The sequence below is a fragment of the Cebidichthys violaceus genome, unplaced genomic scaffold, assembly GCF_023349555.1.
Source record: "Cebidichthys violaceus isolate CVI_PGR_0920_01 unplaced genomic scaffold, fCebVio1.0.p SCAF_22, whole genome shotgun sequence".
Taxonomy (NCBI): Eukaryota; Metazoa; Chordata; class Actinopteri; order Perciformes; family Stichaeidae; genus Cebidichthys; species Cebidichthys violaceus.
This window is the reverse complement of record NW_027176395.1, coordinates 10,196,717-10,219,928: the sequence shown is the minus strand read 5'-3', so window position 1 is coordinate 10,219,928 and position 23,212 is coordinate 10,196,717. Positions and strand designations below refer to the sequence as shown.

At 39.6% G+C, this 23,212-nt stretch overlaps 1 protein-coding gene and 1 pseudogene across 1 annotated transcript; both read right to left on the bottom strand.

The window, feature by feature from the left end:
- Positions 1 to 11,054: 11,054 nt before the first annotated feature.
- gpr65 (G protein-coupled receptor 65) lies at positions 11,055 to 12,432 on the bottom strand. Its single transcript, XM_068718147.1, has 2 exons — positions 12,407 to 12,432; positions 11,055 to 12,229 (listed from the first exon to the last, which is right to left on the bottom strand). Exons 1-2 carry the CDS (start codon positions 12,430 to 12,432, stop codon positions 11,257 to 11,259), a joined length of 999 nt encoding a protein of 332 aa, XP_068574248.1. The 3' UTR covers positions 11,055 to 11,256.
- Positions 12,433 to 13,828: 1,396 nt separating this feature from the next.
- LOC137877963 (ovarian cancer G-protein coupled receptor 1-like) lies at positions 13,829 to 14,902 on the bottom strand (annotated as a pseudogene).
- Between the last annotated feature and the right edge of the window lie 8,310 nt (positions 14,903 to 23,212).

Genomic DNA, 23,212 nt, shown 5'->3' with positions numbered 1-23,212 from the left:
ACTGGAAATTTCTGATGTTATTGAGTTTTGCAAAAAATAAAAAGTCTATAATAAGTGAGCTTACAAGAGTTTCCACTCCTCTTCAGGGCATGTAAATAACAAGTGACAGCTCACAGATAGACCAAGGGTAGCCCTGGATAATTTACACAGGTGCAGTCAAGCAGGTAGGTACGTAAATAATTAGGTTAATAAAATAAATAATCAATAACATATTCAAAGACATTCATACATAGAAATATACCCCCGTGAATATATTTACTGATATGGAACATGTGTCCAGTTCCTTATTCAGCCCTTAGCTTGAAGACCCAAAATGTTTCAGACTTTTATTTTTTTTCTAAAAGGATAAGTGATCACGAGCCAGAAAAAAGAAATGCAGAAAAGGTTTCCTAACAGGCTACAAAACCAACACTATTAGCTAGGCCTATACTAAAGCTAAGAAACTGAGTCAAGATCTCCTGCAACAAAAACAAAAGTAACCTGGAGAACAACATAAGCTTTGTGACGCTAGAGCAAATAGATTAAAGCAAATCATCAACAATATGTTGTATATATGACTTGTAATATATTTCTTCTTTAAATATAGGTATTTCTCCACATTATTTGTCTATTATTTGTCTATGTATGAATGTCAATGAATATCAAATCTTATTGATTATTTATGCTGGGCTTGTTAACCTTAAAGATATTGATGCCTTGTAGAATTAACCTAATCATGTACACATATACCTGCTTGATTGCACCTGTCTCAAATACCCAGTGCAATCCTGATTGCAATTGACTGCAGCTGAAGCAGCCTCTGTGCTGTCACTTGTTTGTATATGCCATGAAAAAGACTGTGAGTTCAAACGCAAAGCCCATTTGTTTTATGGATCTGTAATTTTTGCAAAGCAATGTGCTTTGGTATTATGTTTGGTTATGACTTATAGATCCCAAAGCTAAGTACAAGTCCAACCATTCTCTTTTCTGGAACCATATGTTGGATTCAAAGAGCACCTGTTTTTTGATACAGTGTTCGTGAAGTAGCACTCCTCAGCCAAAACATGATATTTAGCATGTCTATTCTAAAAAATCTTATTCCAAAAAATATAAGGAATGAATGACAATAGATATCACACAAAGACACGGCAAATGCTCTCGATTTACTGAGTTTATTCAAACAATATATCAAAACTTTAGCCTAACCATAAAAAAAACATGGTATGAATTTGCTTTGATGCAGCGTTTGGGTAATTAAACGACAGAATCCATTATTATGTAACTGAGGATGCTGGAGCCCAAGGTCTCCGTCCGTGCTTAGCTCAGTGCCACAGTCACGTGTGTCATAATGTGTGTTTGGCACCAAGAAAAAAAAAGACCCAGCTGACAGCCCCACAAAAGAAATTAATCAGGAGAGTAGAGGCAGGGCTATAAATTGCATGTAATAGAAGGGGCGTGTGTGTATGTATGTATGTATGTATGTATGTATGTATGTATGTATGTATGTATGTATGTGTGTGTGTGTGTTTGTGGAGATTTTCCCTTCAAGGTGGAAATGACCTCGACCAGCTCCTCTCTCTCTCTCTCTCTCTCTCTCTCTCTCTTGTCTGTCCCTTATTATTTTTCTTTATCTCTGTTTCTTCCCCACGCAAGATGAATCCACCACAGTTTTTTATTAATTGAAATATATAACATTTTCTATTTGTGTGTGGTTCATTCGTCTATTTACTCATGTCCTAAGACAGTCAATCAGAATCATATAGAAGAGGCTGGTTGAGTAGGTTTTGGACCACATCAATGACAGTAATATTTACATATAACCTAAAACTGAAGAATTATACCTAAATGAAAATGTTTCTGAAAACAATTATCATCTAAAGTATCTACACCATGTACAGTGTTTATAGTAAATGGGGATGAAAATGGAATTTCAAACATTTTTCAATATAATGGAATTCCATATAACACCGCCACTAAATATAGACAGAATCAACACCTCACTAACAATAGTGTCAGTAAAAACTAAAAGTCTGTTGCATTTGATCACACAGGTGTGTTTAATTAACTGGTAAATCTACTTTATATCATTGCTCTAAGCCTTGGCAACACAAGGTCTTTTTTTATCATATGCTGGGATGTTACTGATGATTTCAAAGGAGCTGAAGTGGGTATAATGTTGCATTTTGGGATAGGAGGAGTACACTTTCACAAACTTATGTAGCACAGTGCCAGAAAAGTGAAAGTGATTTATGATTACTTGACACCTTTAGTTCAAATTAACTAAAATTACAAAAATGTGCATGAATTTCTAAAGATTGCTGAAGAGGAATTACATTTTTCTGTATATGTTCATGAACTACGATTTAACATTTGCAGCCTCAAGTGAGTGGATGAGTTGACACATCATCATTGTTGCTCAGTGACGTGCGGTGAGGTTCGTGGCTGGTGAGGCACTGACACTACATAAGTCAGATTTACAAATACATGAACCCAATAGAGTAACTTAAATCACCATTCAATTGGCAGCTTGCACATTGACTACTGGTTGTTTTTCATATCAGCATTATTTACACACACATAGGTAAGGTACATATTTGATTCCACCGGGAGCGTGTGCGCAGCAATCTGCCCCGCCGATCTGCCCCGCCGACCTGCCCCACCGAGAGCGTTTCAGAAGCGGAGCGCTCACGGGCACCACCCGCGAAAATCGTGAGATTCCGCGATAATCTGTGTAACAACCACGGATGTATAAAGAGAACAACAAACACATAAAAGGTTACTTTGTTACCAACTTTGAATTGCTGTTGATTTGTTCATATTTCCTTGTTTTTTGAGACATTTTTAAGCTTGGATATAGAATCTTACATTTTTGTGGTCAAAGCAAAATATAAAGAAAAAGAAAAGTGTAGAAGAAGAGCAACGTCAGAACAAGCATAAACCCGACCCGTGGGCTCTCGCACGCCATCTTCTTTGAGGCAGAGTAGTGTTTGCCTCCCCTCTGTGCTTTTTCACTGTGGTTTCTGTCAGATCAGCAACACTAAATATGTTCTACACATACATAAAATACAGTACCTATTCTATGTAAAGAAAGGACATATAATAAAAGTGTCTACAAATATTACAGTGGTGACAAACAATGAGAAAGCAAAAGGCATGCACTCAACCTAGTTTGTGAGGGATTGTGCAATCTGAGGTGAGGCAGAGCTTGTCGCTGCCTCACCTCACGTGTCTCCTCTGTTTAAACAGGGCATGCGCCAATTCAGCGATTTTGATTATAAAAATGCTTGAAATGATTGGAATCATACAGAAATTACATTTATAGCACAGATCAGTAGAGAAATATTACTATTTATTTTATTTTAGCATTATTTGTTTTTAACTTGTCATGATGACAGGTGAGGCCTCCCCTGACCGCACATCCCTGTTGTTGCTCTGTAGTCAAACACATGCGGCAACCTCCATTGCTGAGAAATGAAGCCAACGAGGAAGTGCCAAACACTGCAGTTCCTCAAATGGCCGCTTGAGGCTGGCTCCAAAAGCAAGACAATCCTTACAGACCCCCATGTTGAAACGCCCAACTTTACAGCAGAAATAAACACGTTACAGTAGTACAGGGGTCGGCATAGAAACTGTTAAACTCCTGTCTCTGGTGTTCCACAAATCCAATTGTGTCGCGGATCCGTCCACAACAAAATCCAATGTCCATTACTTTGTTTTGCAGCATAAAATATGCCATAATGAAAAAGCATGTCGATGCTTTTGACAGCCACCGCATTTTGCTGAATGCAAGAGCACCAGGTTCAATTTGTGTGCGTAGCAGTGAGTAAACATGGCCTCAGGCACCTTTTCTTTGATCACAGCTGCTCCGTCATAAGTCTGAGCTACCAGCTTTTCGACACACTTGTATTTCTCCAACACTCCGAAGACATACTCTGCTATAGCAGGGACTCGTCTGTCATCACATCATCAAATCCCAAAAACGCCTCCCTCACTTTACAGGCCACCTCAATTTTAGCCACATAACGCAAAATGACAGAGATCTGGGCTTTGCTTGTGACATCTGTTGTCTCGTCTACTTCTACAGCAACAAATGAGGCTGCATTAATCTCCTTTTTGATATCATTTCTAATCACCTCACCAACTGCTTCAATTAAATCATTCTGTATTCTGTTTGACATGCCAGAAAACACAGTGGATGTCTCCAAATGTCTAGCTAATATTTCATCTTTCTCAGCAAAAGCATGTAACAGTTCTACATAGTTGCCACGATTAGAAGAGGTTGAACTCTCATCGTTACCACGAAATGCCAGTTCCTGTTTGGCTAGGAAGCAGGTTGCATTAATGAGGTCTTTTAAAATCTCTCTGTTTTCCTTTACCTTAGTATTGTGGACGCTAACATTTAGTCTCCGCTGTTCGGCCAAAGCCAAATCTATTCTTGAGGTTCCAAAAGTTTTCAAAGCAATTTGGCTTTGAATGTGAGTAGTTGATCTTTCATGCTTGCTGAGGCTTCTTGGTAGATTTTTCAAGTCACCAAATCCTGATTTAGTCCAGACATTGTCACACGTTGAGAACAAAAGACAGGGAAAGCAGTAAAGGCGGTTTCTTGTAGCACAGCCACACAGCCAGTCTTTTCGGCTGTACCACTCTGTTTGAAAAGAGCAAGTTATCTTCCGTCCCGTCGTTTGAAGCAAACCTTTCAGCTCTGGCGTTGGTCTCCCATCATGTATCACTTCAAGTTTCGAATGATAGTCCAGTTTTGAAAAACGTTTAAGCTTAGCTATAGATTCGTCCATGTTTGCGGTCAACGCTAAATATAACACGAAAAAGAGAAGTGTAGAAGAAGAGCTTGTTCAGCACAAGCATAAACCCGACCCGTAGGCTCTCGCGCCCCCTCTTTTTTGAGGCACAGGTAGTGTTTGCCTCCCCTCTGTGCTTTTTAACTGCGGTTTCTGTCAGATCAGCAACACTAAAAATGTTCAACACATACGTGAAATACAGTACATATTCTACGGAAAGAAAGGACATATAATTAAAGTGTCTACAAATATTACAGTGGTGACAAACAATGAGAAAGCAAAAGACATGCTCTCAACCCAGTTTGTGAGGGATTGCACAATCCAAGGTGAGGCACAGCTCGTTGCTGCCTCACCTCACGTGTCTCCTCTGTTTAAACAGGACATGCGCCAATTCAGCAATTTTGATTATAAAAATGCTTGAAATGATTGGAATCATACAGAAATTACATTTATAGCACTGATCAGTAGATACATATTAATTTTTGTTTTATTTTATCATTATTTGTTTTTTACTTTTCATGATGACAGGTGAGGCTGACCGCACGTCCCTGTAGCTGATCCACCTCTTTACCCATTTCTGGATTAGCCAGGAGAGTCGTCACTGCCAAGATGGCAACGGCCAGAGCCGCTAACTTTGAGCTTAACCATGGCTCTTCAGAAACCCATGGGTGAAGTCACAGACACTACGTCTATGTTTTTATACAGTCTATGGTCATACAAAGCAATGTACTTATAGACATGTATAAACAATTACATACATCTGCTTCTCTCATACCTAATTTTCTCTCACTCATCTGACAGGTCTCCTTCCCTTCACTGTTTATCTGTCTTAGCTTTTTCTCACTTCCTTCATTTCCTTGCCTCCTTTTGAACAAATAAAAACTACTTTACTACACATTCTCTCGCTCTGCTTCCTCCCATAATATATTTTCGTTGTGTGTGCTTCGTGCTGAACCTTCCATATCAACTGTGTTATTTTACAACCAGTACGGGGAGAAAGGAACCGTAATAGGTGGCTGTACTCACAACTGATTGCAGCTAAAGGCCTCCTTTTATAACTGGTCACGGTTAAAAGTGAGAAGGAAGTGTTTGACCTTGATGGCATGTTTTCTATTCATTACCTCCATAACTTCCTTGTGTGAAAGACTGCATCTGTCTCATTGGCACATGCAATTTTATGTGCAGTTTAGATTAAATTGCAGATTTTATGAGATGTTGAGTTGCCATTTGTATGCAACAGAAAAAAACACATTTATTCATTTGAGACTGTGACAAAGTATTTTCATCCATCTGGCCTTCATAAATCTCCGTTTGCTCGACTGAGAGTAACTGAACATTCCTTTCTTACAACTTCTCTGATGCCAAAAAGCATCTTTTATGGCTCCAATTATTTTTCTGGCACACTGACCGTTAAAGAAACATTAACTGATGTCAACTATCAGAGTGTTGTAGCTCTACTGATTTTTATAAAGCCATTGTGCAATTTATCCAGAGGGCTGCTGCAGAATCACAAATTCATCTATCAAGAATTATTTGAGTGTGTATGAGAAAAAAGGCTTTTGTGTTTCACCCAGAGGATGGCCCTGCATGCATACATCCTACCTATCTTACCTAGTCTACAAGTGCTCTTAAATAAAGACAATCGCAGTGAAAGCAGCCATAGCTTCAACATAAAAAAATCACTTCAATTTCTTTTTTCTTTTTTTTTTTAAGTATGTAGGACATGAAAAAAATCCACACTGTTGCAAATAGAACAAGTAGAGGGACTGTAATAGTGAATCTTCCAACTTCCACTTACTTTTAAATGTGTTCAAAATGGCCATGAATCAGCCACAAGGAAGGCCTCTGCAGGGGTTAACTCATTTCCTATGTTTTCACATATTTAGTCATGCATAAAGCTTTGAAGTAACAGGCAATTATGCACCCAAAACCACAGCTCTTCTTGGACAGCAATTAGACATGGCTCCCTCTTGTTAGTATAACTGAGATCTTAAAGCATTCTTCTTTTACAGAGGTCTACTTTGCTGAACTTTGACGTAGCGTGACTCACCGCAACTGTAGGTGGGATTGACCTAATGCACATTACTGACTTTGCTTCTTCCCCAGAGTCTTTGTGCTTTCTCTCCTCACAGGTTCCACGGATCGTGGTTATATCTGGACCCTGGTCCTTCCTCCGGCCATGGCCCTGCTGACTCCCACTGCTAATATCACTTTTATTATTACTCACATTACTATTTTATTTTACCTATACCATTAATTGCACATTACTGACTTTGCTTCTTCACCAGAGTCTCTGCTTTCTTGCCTCGCAGGTTCCCGTGGATCCTGGTTATACCTGGACCATGGTCTTGCCGGAATAAGCAAGTGACAAAAAAGTTCTTCATTTAATTTCAAAAGAAAGCTTTAAATTAATTAACACATGTGCTTCAAATGTTCAGGTTCAAGATCATTCAGCTTCCTGTTGGTGAAGTGGGTTTGACTTAAACATTTTTTTTTACAATCAAACCTCATATGCTGATCTTTTTTCCCCACAGTAAAAGTTGAGCTCTCTCACACACACACACACACACACACACACACACACACACACACACACACACACACACACACACACACACACACACACACAAACTATATATATTTTCTATACACCTCGCTGATCACTCCAGAGCTAGATCATAGGCTACTAAAACACAACAAGGCCTCCATCTCGCATTTATCGCAGACTCTGCTGATCTTTCAGTTGTGGTTAAACTTTTTTAAGCTGAACAGTGAGCATCAGTTATGAATTTAGGTTAATTTGATCTGCAAGCCCATATTTTAGTTCCCCCCCAACAAAAAAAAGAACCTGCCTACCCCAGCTTTAATCAGGTACGTCCTATTGAGGTTGAAAACATCTTTTGCAAGGGAGACCTGGACAAGACAGCTGCATTAAAAGTTGCATACAAAGCAACCCAAAATCAGACAACGGATAAAAATGCAAAAACAACACAACACTAAAAGGCATTCACCATAGAGTTTACAATGGTCTTGAATTCTGCCAGAAATATCATGTTTAATTAATTAAGATTGAACATATTGATGTGTATAGTATATTCATTTCTTCAACAGGACTTTTCTTGATGGGAATAGAAACATGTATTTCAATAATCCAGTTTGTAGTAAAAGAAAGAATTATTTAAATTATTCTATGAAAACCAATGCAATCAATGTCCTTTTAGACTTGAATATGACTTGATGCCCTTGTAGGAAAATAAAATGCTCACATTTCCTGAATTATGTTGTATAAAATAATAATCTATTATAAATTCAAATACTTGGAAATGAGTCACAGTGAAACTGAGCTCTCTGCATCTCTGCTCTCCAATGACTAAAGATAACTGTTATTATTTGACTGCGCACGTCTGGCAAGTGGGAAAGAAACAAGTGAAGGACAGTGTGAAAGTCTGGATTATAGATTGGGAGACAGCTGGGCAGAGATGTCTGAGAAAAGCAGATTTATTGGGGGTTTGAGATTAGAATAATTCATAATTTAAATAGACAAAACACTTTGAAAATGAGTGGCAGCATTAAAGAAAGAAAAAATAATTCAAACTAATGAGTCAATGAGGAAGGAAATATTACAGTTAAGATATTGTTGCTGCTTGCTGCAAATCCAGTTTCTAGTTGTATAAACTACAATATAACTACTGTAGTAAATACAATAAAATTTCATTGATTCTATTATTGGTTTACATTACAAATAGCTTATGTGATATTGTTACCACATAACTCACTTCGTGGCATGTGTATGTACATTACCCAGACTGCTCCCACAGCCGGCCTGCCAACACCCAGTGCCGGTGACAGCTGCCAGGGCTGGGATTGGCCAAAATGATCTCTATATATTTTTTACAGCCAAATTTCCAAAGCCTTGTTGCAATAGGTGGACCTTTTTAATTATACCTGGGGAAACATCGTCAAAACATGCCGATTCACCTTTGATGTTTTGTCCTGAAACAACACTTTGACTTTGAACAAATAAGCAACTAAATTAGTGCAACTCCCTTTGCACTCAACCTTTCTATTCCAACAAGGATCAAGTTTCTATTACATGTGTGTGCATACAATCAGATCACCAGTGTATATTACCATTGATTTATCATGCCTGAGAGAGAGCAGACCCTCACACACACGTGCCACTGCTGAAACTCTGCCATCATCCAGGTGAGGCCGGGGTTCACTGAAGAAAACCATTGATCCTCAGTTATCTCCATCTCTAAATCTAAATCTAAATATATAAAAGAAGGGGGTCTGTTTCAGAGCCAAGGACAGTGGAGCATATTACCTGACATGGATGGATAGATTGAAGAAAGAAGCAGGACAAGGACTCACATGGAGCTGCACATGTCCTTGCCAGCCTTTGATGTTATGAAGGCAAAATGTCACACACCTGAGAAAAAAACGTGTGATGCAAACTCTTGCAGGTTTGCCCATCTCTGAGGTTGTTATATTATGTATAAAAATAAATAAATATAAAGATTGCAGATTTAGAGCACATTATTGGGACTCCCCTCCAATCTGGGGATATAAAGCTGGTCCCTTCAAGGTTAATCTTATCTTTTTTTAAAGACCAATGGTCAAAGTCTGTGTGTGCATGTGTGTGAATATGAGCTGCTGGATTGTGTATATGCACATACCAGAAAGAAACACTACAGACCAACTCTCAGATCCTGTGTATCAAACTAAAGATAAACGTTTTCTGTGTTTAATTGCTGTAATAAAACACTACAGGTTAAGCAATAAAACAAGAGAATCTTAACTGATCTGAAATGATCAACTATTCCAAATGTAAAGAGTGTAAACAGCTCTCTGCACTTCCATGATTGTCCACTAGAGAGCTTCAGATAACCACTTTCAGTCAGCCACACATTAGACCAGCAATTAAAAGCACTTGTAAAATGCACTGTTATTACTGAAAAGGTTCTTGAGTTATTTATTTACTAATTCACAGCATTTAAGATGATAATATGTTCTAAAAATCACCCAAAATAGTCCTCCAATGTAAAATATTTTATTATGGGATTATGGCACTTAAGAAAATGCAGATATCATGTTTGTCTGTTAAATTGAAATACACCCTTCCCTTGACATCTGAATCACACTTGTCTGATCAAAAATACAAATAGTGAGACACAAAAAGCTGAAGAGGAACCACAGTCAGATGTCATCGTATAGCGCATTGATAAGTCACAGGGCTCGTTAAAAATATTCTTTTCCTCCTCACACTTTAATCAAATGATGAATTGTGTCAAATTATAATACCTCTATTTTCTTTGTCCTTGTATAGAGAAGGTTTCACACAACAGAACAACTGTGATGTTTGACAAACCATGGAACAGCTGTTCCACATGAGTCACTGCTGATAAAGGGCTTACAGTACCTTGATAGCAGAGATGTACAGTACAAGCAAAGTACACATGTAATAAACATACGGGGGTAGAAAAAATAATGTCCAGAGTTTGATATCAAGGCTTTTTTCAAATTCACTTCAAAATATGGAATAACTGTATCTACTAACTAACTAACTAACTAACTAACTAATAACTAGTTAATACAATTCTACTCCACTACATTTCAGAGGCAAATATTTTACTATGGCAAATACTTTTTTTTTGCATTTGTCTGACAGCTTTAGTTTCTTTCCAAATTACTATTTTTCATACCCTTCCTGTCCAGTGGAAACCACTTATGTTCAAATTTGGTGATTTAAAATGTTTGCGATAAACTGAGGGGTTTAAAAACCCTCTGGAAAATGCATCGTCAAAGCTAAAAAAAAAAAAAAAAAAGCTAAAATGAGGACTGTTGTTCTCAACTCACAAATAAAAGACATTTTAGAGATGCGTGGTTCTGACAGGACAGCGATGCTACAAACATATGATGATCTGATATGAGATGCTTTGCAGTATATATCTACCAAACAGTTCATAAAGTAGTTGAAATCAGCAGTAATATTAATCCAAAAACATCATAGTCAAGCCCAATTTTACTGAGTACTCTTTTGATACTTTACTGTTAATAATTTGTGCTGTTAATACTTACATTCATATACTTGAGTATGATTTTGAATAAAGGACTCTTACTTGATGAGGAGTGTTTTTACAGTGTCATATTAGTACTCATTTAAGTAAAGGATCTGAATACTTCTGCCACCACTGGTGAGGTTGGGGTCTGAATGCGACAAGGTATATGGAGGTTTTGAGAGACAGACTAACTCATTGTTGATATTGGTCTTTTAATGAGATTTATTGACAGTTAGAACACATATAAACTCTGCAAGCTTTGTCCTTTAACAACTTTCCATTTGACAACTGTCTCACATTTAAAGCAGTGTCTGTATTTGTGTTGTTAACTTCAGGATCATATTCTACTGTTCAATGTCTTAACTTGTTGAGTTCATTACAAGGTAGTTACATTATTTAGTCCTTTACTTTATTTAAATCTAAACTACACCATCTCTGCTCTTCTTTACCTGGAAGAAGAGAACAACTTGATTGACATTTGCCTTCCCCGTTCTAGTAATGAAGCAGTAAAGGAGAGGGTCTGCAAGGCAGTTGAGGCTTGAGATAGCTATGCTGATCTTGTATGGATAAAGGAGCCATGCAAGATTCCTGCAGTCATCCACTACTGTGCGGAGGAGCATCATGACGTGGATAGGTCCGAAGCAGAACAATAGGCAGAGCAGAACTACTATCAGCAGCTTTGAAATCCGTTTACGTTCCTGTTCCTCCGTGGCCTGGTTGGATTTCACTGCCTCACAGATCCCCCAGGTGGAAAACACCCCAACGAGAAAGGGAACAATAAAGCCCAGGATGAAGCGTGCTACATTAGCCCGAGCCAAGTGATCTGACATCGGGAGGAAGATATCAAAGCACATTGAGAAGTTGTTGTTTTCATGGTATGAGTCCTCCCATGTGATGGTGCTGGCGTTGAAAGAGACCACCAACACCCAAATGGCAATGCTGACCACTGCTGCAGTGCCAACTTTCCTCAGGAAAGTGTACTTTAATGGGTGAACCACTGCCAAGTAGCGGTCAACAGCAATGCAGCAGAGGAGAGCATCACTGGTGTAAAAGTTAGTGAAGAGAGAGTAGACAGATAGCACACAAACGTAGCCCCCGTGTGGCCAAACTCCTTTCCATAGGAAGTCCAGCCATAGGGAAAGGCCGATAGTGAATGTCAGGTCACTCAGGGCCAAATTGAATAGATACACACCAAGCCCATTCTTCTGTCTAATGTGCTGCCAGGACACATAAAGGAAGAAGGTGTTGGAAGGGATGGCAGTGATGATGATAGCCAGGTAGAAAAAGAGAAACGATCCCCTCCTGGATAAACTGTCAGTGGAGTAACATTCTGAATTATTTGTGCCCAGGGTTAAGTTTTCCATTGCAGATGTGGCGTTCCTATGCTCACACCTTATGGAGAAACGAGGAAGGACATTAGGAGGGAAAGACACAACTAATTTGAATTCAGTTTATCCTTCAGAGAATACTATTCAGCCTGTGAAAACACCTAAATAATGTCTTCTGTGGTTACTTAAATTAAATAAAGTCTGGATTACAACAAATGGTGTGGAGTCAGAGATAATTTACTGAAAGATGCCATTGTGTTTTGTCATGGGCAATGTAAGATTCTGTGATTTTGGAGCTTGGCCAATGCTTGAGACTAAAAGTCAGGATATCTTAGCTTCTGCTGCTTTGATATTACACAATGTATCATGTGATCCCCTCTATTTAATGGAAGTGACATACTAAATCACTGGAGTGGAGTGTAGAATTCAGTGAGTTTCACTCGTTTTAGCAAATTAATCACAAATTGCCTTACCTTACTGTTGATTTTTTTCCCCCTTCCAGAAAACTTATGGTTTATTTCAGTAAATTTGGAAAATCATCTTGCAGGGTGGAGTAACTTTAGTCTGCTTTAATTTTTGTCTACTCAGAGTGGTCTGCTATTGCCGTTTCTAAAACCACTGACGTGGCACTTCTTTGGAAGGTGGTTCTTACACAATACATCCTGCATCACCACATGACAAAAACATGGTCGAACAAAAGCAATGGTTGATCAGATCAGTTATATGAGATGGATTATCTATCTAGAGCAAGTTTGAAGTTGAAATGTAAGTATTTCCACCTTGCTGAAATGAAAAAAATAGGACATCATTCTAAAACATGAAAAACCTGAGGTATGGTCCTTTTAAGTGTTCAAGTATCAACCATAAACATGCTTTAACTCAGTAAGTATTTTATAAGGAAAAAAATAAAGTCAGATGAAGATCTACTTACTTTTTATTCAGTTTATTTTTCCGCTCCAAAGTATGTCCATAAAAATATTTATTATCAAAATGAAAACATTGAAACAGATGCAGAGTGAATTAATTCAGTTGTCTCGTCTTCACTGCTTAATCAGCAGCTTATAGAAACAGGAAGATTCAGCAGCTGCCTCCTTGTTGACCCTGACTACCATATGTCATTTACTGGGTGACAGGCCATAGCAGAACAAACTACCGGTGTTAGAGGACCACAAAGCAGATTTAATTTGGGTACTAAGTCTATATGAGACTGCATGTCTTTATGTTTGGTGTGTCAATATAGACATGGACTCAGGTAAAGGTGACGCTGATTATTGTCTGATAAAAGAATACATATCTGTTTGACTAATTGTTTCCATAGCGTAGTTATGTTGTTATGACTAGGGTTAAGACTACGTGCTCCTAAACACATGCACACACACACACACACACACATATATATATATATATATATACTCCCCTCCCCCTCTCTCCTGTCAACAAAGTAAATGAGGAATCTTCCAAAGTAGTACCACATGTCCTTTTTGTGTTACTATCCCTCTGCCGTCGCTGAGAACCGCACAAAAAATGAATTTTGTACTAAAAAGACCAAATGCTCGTTCAATGTATACATAAAAGACAATTCAGACTTAATCAATCATCAATTGATCAAATCAATTTATTATTTCATCTGGGTTACAAATTAAACAAATAAATAAATCTGTTTTCAGGAAACTAACTGAATGCCATTAGACCTCTCTGGCCCTTTCCTCCTCACAAAAACTCTGTAACAATTCTCTAGAGCTTTCTTAATCTCTTTCTGAGCACTGTCACTGATTAAACAGTATATTATAGGATCCAGAGTACTGTTGATGGTGGTCGTGGCAACTATGACCAGGTACGGATCTCTGAGCCTCGTGGCCCAGACGCAGGCCCCAGGCTCCAGTATGACCCTGAGCAACATGACAATCTGGTAGGGCATAAAGGCCACTATGTAGGTTATAAGAAGGAACGACAACAGCAGTCCCACCTTCCTGCGCTCCCCTGTCAGGATGGAGGTGCTCTTTCGGAGTGGCCGCATGATCTGTTGAAAACAAAAGGTCATGATGAAGATGGGGACCAAGAAAACCCAGAGTGACTCGTGTAAGGGCGAGGTTGGCATCTTCTTGCTTCATGGGAAATTTGCTCATCACACTAGTCTCTCAAGGAGAAAGCTTGCAGCACCCCCGTGTGGTTAAGCAAGATGATGTGGATGGCAATCTCCAAACTCCAAACAGCAATACACACAACGGCAGCTGTCCTCACCTCTCGAACCCAGTGAAAGTGGAGAGGATAGACCACTGCCAGATAGCAATCAACAGAAATGCAGCAAAGGAGGCCTGAGCCGACGTAAAAGCTGTTGTACATGATCACAGTCATTAAACTGCAGAGATCACGCACAGACCTCTGCAGAGCCAGATCAATCCACACAGGTAGAGAAATTGTGTAGAGCAGGTCAGAGATGGACAGGTTGAAGAGGTAGACCGCTATGTTGTTCCCATTCCTCATCAGCATCCAGGCTACATACAGTCAGGCAGTTGGCCGGAAAGTCCACAATAAAAAATAGAGAATAGACAGCTGGATACATGCTCTTTTCGACGGAGGGCTCCATGATGCAGGAGGTAGATATACTCCTGTTCTTCTGGTTCAGCAGAGCCAAGAGCATTCTAACGTGTTGATGACCAAATCTGAATGTGGATGGAAATGAAGGGCTCTGTGTTTTGTTGAACAGAGATAAGCTCTGTGAAACATGTTCTGGCATGCTGTAAATGGAAACAGCATCCAATGCTATCATTTTATTTCTGCATCGCTGAATGTCAACATCGGATCGACCCAAAGATTAAACTTTACCCGAACGTTTTTATGCAAATTATACTGTGTTGTCAGTTGTTCCACCAAAGATACATTTCCTCTTTAAACTCCCCCATATGTTGTTATTTACATTTAAAATCGGAAAATGGTCCAATATTTCATAAGGAATAAACATTTAGACAATTTTCTAAAAAATACAATTACAAAGTTGATCAACAAAATTCTGTTCTGTCATGTCCCACTAATCATCTAACGACCCCTTCGATACATTTTGTGACCTTTTGGAGGTCCAACCCTAGGTAAAATGCTATTTATACATTGATGCATTAGTGTCAATAAAACAATTAAATAACAATGTATAGTGATATATCAGTCATAAGGGCCATTTTTGTGCGCACTGAGTGATTTTACTTATTAGGGCCCGAGCACCGACGTAGTCGGAGCGGAGGACCTATTGTTATTCTGATGTTTTTTATTATTAGGGCCCGAGCACCGACGTAGTCGGTAGCGTAGGACCTATTGTTCTTCAAATGTTTATTATTAGGGCCCGAGCACCGACAACGTCGGGCCGCGAGGTCCCTATTGAAACTGTAGGAATTATTAGGGCCCGAGCCACCGACAACGTCGGGCCAGCGAAGGCCCTATTAAAATTCTATGGGGTATTATTATTATCATTAGGGCCCGAGCCACTGACAACGTCAGGCCAGCGAAGGCCCTATTGAGATTGTATGGGGTATTATTATTATTAGGGCTCGAGCCACCGACAACGTCGGGCCAGCGAAGGCCCTATTGAGATTGTATGGGGTATTATTATTATTAGGGCCCGAGCAACCGACAACGTCGGGCCAGCGAAGGCCCTATTGAAATTCTATGGGGTATTATTAGGGCCCGAGCCACCGACAACGTCGGGCCAGCGAAGGCCCTATTGAGATTGTATGGGGTATTATTATTAGGGCCCGAGCCACCGACAACGTCGGGCCAGCGAAGGCCCTATTGAAATTATATGGGGTATTATTATTATTATTATTATTATTCTGATTTTTATTTTTGTACTTTGGGTGCATATTTGGGATACTTGCCATGCATGAAAACTCACCAAATTTTGCAGACTTGTCAGGCCTGGTGAAAATAGAGGTATGATATAGGTTTCATATATGTGTGAAAAGAAATGGCTCTCTAGCGCCCCCTACAAGTCGGACCGGCGATGCCCCTCGGCCAGTATGTCCGATTTACTTGAAATTCGATATCTTGAATTTTGTGAAATACACATTTTTCTGTGTATTTCTGTACTCCTCCTAGAGAATTCATGCGATCGACTTCAAATTTGGTCTGGATGCTCTTAAGACCTTTGTGATGAAAAGTTATCAAAAGCTAGAGTTTTCATCAAAGAACCTTGACGTGGCGGGGCGGCCATTTTGCCTCATTGGCCGGGAAGAAAGAAGTTGTTATAACTCCAAGGTACATTATTCAATCTGCACGAAATTTCTTATGCATGATGCTACTTCAACTCTTAGCACATTTCAATTGAAAAATGTTCAATAACTCATAGTGCCTCCTACTGGCAAAAGGAAATGTCATATTTTATACTTTTATTTACTCCTCCTAGCCAGTTCACCAGATCAGTCTGAAATTGTGTAAATATAGTCTTAACACGTTGATGATGCACCATCATGAATATTGGGACTTTTCGTTGAACGCCATTGCCGCGGCAACGCATCATTCGCCATGAAACAGTAGGCTGATGGATCAGTGGCTTGCGTCGCTCAAAAACTCATGGAACTTTATACATGTGTTATAGGTAATGGGAGGACATATTTTATATGGGTGTTTGACTTGGCCGTTTTAAATTGCCTCCATAGCGCCCCCTACAATATTTCAAAAGAGCAGCCCCAGCGCTACGTTTGAGGTACCTGTATGAAATTTGGTAGGATTATGTATCTCAGAGAGACTTACAAATAAGTCTCTTGGGAACATGCTCTAAACCGTACCGGAAGTCGGCCATTTTGATTTTTGTGTCATTTTTCAATGGATTTAGGCTCATTTCTAGTCGTTATACTTTAACAAACTCCTCCTAGGCACTTTGTCGGATCCACTTGAAATTTGGTCGGTACAGTCTCAAGACCTTTGTGATTAAAAGTTATCAAAAGCTTTACGTTTGACGGAATGGCTTAGCCGTAGCGGGCGGCTACGTTACGTGACTCCCCATGAAAAAACCTGATGTAACTCATCCGGACTTGTTCCAAACGCTCCTAAACTTCCCATGCTTGATAACACTCATGGCCTGAGGATGTCTACAAGCTCATTTTCACAAATACTAACAGCGCCACCTGCTGGCCAAAGTAATTCTGCGTTTTTTGACAACTGGCATCCGATTTACATGACTTTTACACAATGTTGTCTACAGTTGTTATAGAGCAACATAAAACATGTTTTTGCATGCTCTGTAACACCACACAGCGGATACAGGATGCTGTGGACTATTTGCATAGCATAATTTCCTGCGTCACGCGGTCCAAGCAGAAAAACATCATCGGACTCCGTTGTCCGACTGTCGCAGACGATCTCGGCTGCATACGTTGGAGTCCCGCCGGCACCCCCGACGTGCGGGAGGAGGCGAGGGCCCGTTCATCGCTGCTTGCAGCTTTAATTATTATTAGGGCCCGAGCACCGACGTAGTCGGAGCGGAGGACCTATTGTTATTCTAATGTTTTTTATTAGGGCCCGAGCACCGATGTAGTCGGAGCGGAGGACCTATTGTTATTCTAATGTTTTTTATTATTATTATTATTATTATTATTATTATTATTATTATTATCGTACCAGTTTCATCGCAAAAAGGAGGTGCTTGGGATACTGGGAATCTTTTGAAATTTGGCACAAAATTCAATCGTGGTGAAAATTCCAGTATTATCGGGGTGTCCAGCTGCGGCATGACATTTTGGCTCGATAGCGCCCCCTACAGAGTAGCCCCAACTTTGGGTTTCACCTAGCTGTATGAAATTTGGTAGGTATGTGGAACGTGATGGGACGTACAAAAAAGTCAAAAAGAGGTATATCCTAAACCAAACAGGAAGTCGGACATTTTGAATTTTATGACGTTTTTGGACCGTTTCAAGGCGCCGTAATTTAACGAACTCCTCCTAGAGATTAAACCCGATTGCCTTCAGATTTGGTCAGTATGCTCTTGAGACCTTGGTAGTGAAACGATACTCAAAGATCAAAAAGTTATCGAACTATGTGTCTGTGGCGTGGCGGCAAAAAAACACCATTCGCCATGAAACAGGAAGTTGTTGTAACTCGGCTGTACATTGCCTAATCTGCTCCAAATTTCTCATATGTCATAACATCCTGACCCTGAACACATGTATATGACAATTTAGAATCATAGTAAAAGCGCCACCTAGTGGCAAAAGGAAGTCATAGGTTGTGTACTTTGACACCTTACTGCTCACAGATTAATCGGATCCCTCTCAAATTTAGTCACAGAAGCCATAAGACGTTGATAATGCTTCATTGTGAAAATTGTAGGAAGTTGTCGAAGCGTGGCGACGTGGCGGCTCTGCGAATTTCGATCCTTCGCCATGAACGAATAAACTGATGTAACTCGACTCCGCATCATCAGATCTTTACCAGATTTCACATGTTTGATTAAACTCCAGGCCTGAAGACATCTGCAAGCCAATTTTGAATCATAGTCATAGCGCCACCTACTGGCAACAGTAAGTTAAAGTCTTTATACTTTGGCTTGTTTCTCTTAGTTGGAAAATCAGATCAACATCAAATTTGTTCCACACAAATGTAAGAAGTTCATAATGCCAGTTCTCTAAGCTTTTGATGTTTCGTCGAACGCCGTTGCCGTGGTAACGCAGTCTTCGCCGTGAAAAACGATGGTCATTTAGAGAGGTTAAAAAAGCTCGAAACACAAGCAAACTTGACACACAGATCACAAGGCCAAAATGTAGTTCTATAATATGATTTTATTCAATCAGAGTGTTAAATCGGCTCAATAGCGCCCCCTACAAAATTTCGACGAAGCAGCCCTCGCAGTACGTTTCACATAGATTAACAAAATTTGGTAGGCACATGTATCACATGTGGACTTAAATAAAAGTCTCTTGGGGCCATGCCCTAAACCCAACCGGAAGTCAGCCATTTTGAATTTAGTCTGAATTTCTAGTGTCTTTTTTTCAATTTCCAGGCGCTCTACTTTAACAAACTCTTCCTAGGGACCTAATCAGATCAACTTACAATTTGGTCAGAACAATCTAAAGACCTTTGTGATTAAAAGTTACTCAAAGCTTGTTGTTTCGTGAAATGCCGTTGCCGTGGCGATGCATTCCTCGCCATGAAAAACAAAAGTGTTTTTGAGGGGCTAAAAATACTCAAAACAAAATCAAACTTGTCACACACATTTAAAATCCTGAATGTAGTTATCTGATGTGATTTTAATGCTTCAGAGTGGCAACTCGGCTCGATAGCGCCCCCTACAATATTTCGACGATGCAGCCCTCGCAGTACGTTTCACCTAGATGTATAACATTTGGTAAGCAGATGTATTACATGTGGATTTAAAAAAAAGTCTTCGGGGTCCATGCTCTAAACCCAACCGGAAGTCAGCCAATTTGAATTTTGTATGAATTTCTTGTGGTTTTATTTCCTTTTCCAGGTGCTGCACTACAAACTCCTCCTAGGGAAAAAATCCGATCAGCTTTGAATTTGGTCAGAACAACCTAAAGACCTTAACGATTAAAAGTTACTAAAAGCTTGATGTTTCATCGGATAACATGGACTTGGTGTCGCGGCAATTTTACATGATTCGCCATCATCCATCAAGCTTTTGTAACTCAACCTTACTTTGTCAAAACTGCCCCAAACTTGACATGCTTGATTGCTGTCGTGATTTTAGGAATTCTGCATGCCAATATTAACTCATAGTCATAGCGCCACCGACTGGCAACCACGGACGTAAACAGAATTCTATAATAACAGCGGCCCAAACAGGGTTTGTGGGCACACCATGAGAAAAAGACTTCTCTGATCTAAATATGTGCAAACTAAGATGCATGGAGAGCAAAAGTTAGACAAAAGTGGTTCTCAAACCATGTCAGTGGGCATTAGTATAAATGATCTGTCCAGAGCTTCTACATGAAAATCACGTTAAATGTTACTATGAATGCTTCACACTACAATCTAAAGTTATAGAAGAGCTTAAAATGAAAACAGTGTTAAATTAAAGTGTTAAAGTAAAAGCAAATGACAATACTGTTCTGTTAACTTTCATGTAAGTTCAAATACAATCAGCAGGACACTGAAGGGAGTTGAACCCCATCCCAGTAAACTGACGGTCTGTTATTTTATAAACACTGAAACACATTCACACGTTCATTTTCTTAATGATCTTAACAGGCTTACATTTATGATTGTATCGGAGGTACACTCAAAACATTTGAGGCTTAAGACCTGGCAACATGGTCTTGCTATGCTGCTGGTCGACGCAAGAAATATCATCTAACTTGTGCATGCAGTGTATGATGGTCACAGAAATGCATTGCCGCATCAACCAGAGTCCTGCCAGTACCCTCGACGTATGTGACGTTGCGAGGGCCCGATCAATGCTGCTTGCAGCTTTAATTATTATTATTAGGGCCCGAGCACCGACGTAGTCGGAGCGGAGGACCTATTGTTATTCTAATGTTTTTTATTATTATTATTATTATTATTATTATTATCGTACCAGTTTCATCGCAAAAAGGAGGTGCTTGGGATACTGGGAATCTTTTGAAATTTGGCACAAAATTCAATCGTGGTGAAAATTCCAGTATTATTGGGGTGTCCAGCTGCGGCATGACATTTTGGCTCGATAGCGCCCCCTACAGAGTAGCCCCAACTTTGGGTTTCACCTAGCTGTATGAAATTTGGTAGGTATGTGGAACGTGATGGGACGCACAAAAAAGTCAAAAGGAGGTATATCCTAAACCAAACAGGAAGTCGGCCATTTTGAATTTTATGACGTTTTTGGACCGTTTCAAGGCGCCGTACTTTAACGAACTCCTCCTAGAGATTAAACCCGATTGCCTTCAGATTTGGTCAGTATGCTCTTGAGACCTTGGCAGTGAAACAATACTCAAATATCAAAAAGTTATCGAACTATGTGTCCGTGGCGTGGCGGCAAAAAAACACCATTCGCCATGAAACAGGAAGTTGTTGTAACTCGGCTGTACATTGCCTAATCTGCTCCAAATTTCTCATATGTCATAACATCCTGACCCTGAACACATGTATATGACAATTTAGAATCATAGTAATAGCGCCACCTAGTGGCAACAGGAAGTCATAGGTTGTGTACTTTGACACCTTACTGCTCACAGATTAATCGGATCCCTCTCAAATTCTGTCACAAAAGCCTTAAGACCTTGATAATGCTTCATTGTGAAAATTGCAGGAAGTTGTAGAAGCATGGCGACGTGGCGGCTCTGCGAATTTCGATCCTTCGCCATGAACGAATAAACTGATGTAACTCGACTCCGCATCATCAGATCTTTACCAGATTTCACATGTTTGATTAAACTCCAGGCCTGAACACATCTGCAAGCCAATTTTGAATCATAGTCATAGCGCCACCTACTGGCAACAGTAAGTTAAAGTCTTTATACTTTGGCTTGTTTCTCTAAGTTGGAAAATCAGATCAACATCAAATTTGTTCCACACAAATGTAAGAAGTTCATAATGCCAGTTCTCTAAGTTTTTGATGTTTCGTTGAACGCCGTTGCCGTGGTAACGCAGTCTTCGCCGTGAAAAACGATGGTCATTTGGAGAGGTTAAAAAAGCTCGAAACACAAGCAAACTTGACAGACAGATCACAAGGCCAAAATGTAGTTCTATAATATGATTTTATTCAATCAGAGTGTTAAATCGGCTCAATAGCGCCCCCTACAAAATTTCGACGAAGCAGCCCTCGCAGTACGTTTCACATAGATTAACAAAATTTGGTAGGCACATGTATCACATGTGGACTTAAATAAAAGTCTCTTGGGGCCATGCCCTAAACCCAACCGGAAGTCAGCCATTTTGAAATTTGTATGAATTTCTAGTGTCGTTTTAGACATTTCCAGGGGCTCTACTTTAACGAACTCCTCCTAGGGAATTAATCAGATCGACTTCAAATTTGGTCAGTACAATCTAAAGATGTTTGTGATGAAAAGTTACTCAAAGCTTGTTGTTTCGTGAAAGGCCGTTGCCGTGGCGACGCATTCTTCGCCACGAAAAACAAAGGTGTTTTTGAGGGGCTAAAAATACTCAAAACCAAATCAAACTTGTCACACACATTTAAAATCCCGAATGTAGTTATCTGATGTGATTTTAATGCTTCAGAGTGGCAAGTTGGCTCGATAGCGCCCCCTACAATTTTTTGACGATGCAGCCCTCGCAGTACGTTTCACCTAGCTGTATAAAATTTGGTAAGCAGATGTATCACATGTAGACTTAACAAAAAGTCTTAGGGGTTCATGCTCTAAACCCAACCGGAAGTCAGCCATTTTGAATTTTGTATGAATTTCTCCTGTTTTTTTCCATTTCCATGAGCTGTACTACGAACTCCTTCTAGGGAATTAATCCGATCAACTTAGAATTTGGTCAGAACAATCTAAAGACCGTAGCGATTAAAAGTTACTAAAAGCTTGAGGTTTCATCAAACAACATGGACTTGGTGTAGCGGCCATTTGACATGGTTCGCCATCATCCACCAAGCTGTTGTAACTCAACTGTGCTTTGACAAAACTGTCCCAAACTTGACATGCTTGATTACCGTCATGATTTTAGGACTTTTGCATGCCAATATTAACTCATAGTCATAGCACCACCTACTGGCAACCACAGAAGTAAGCAGGATTCTTTAATTACAGCAGCCCCAACACTGAATTTATTTAAAGGGTTCATGGGTACACCATGAGAAAAAGACTTCTCTGATCTAAACATGTGCAAACTAAGATGCTTGGAGAGCAAAAGTTAGACAACAGTGGTTCTCAAACCATGTCAGTGGGCATATGTATAAATGATCTGTCCAGAGCTTCTAAACGAAAATCATGTTAAATGTTACAATGAATGCTTCACACTACAATCTAAAGTTATAGAAGAGCTTAAAATGAAAACAGTGTTAAATTAAAGTGTTAAAGTAAAAGCAAATGACAATACTGTTCTGTTAACTTTCATGTAAGAAAGTCAGCAGGACACTGCAGGGAGTTGAACCCCATCCCAGTAAACT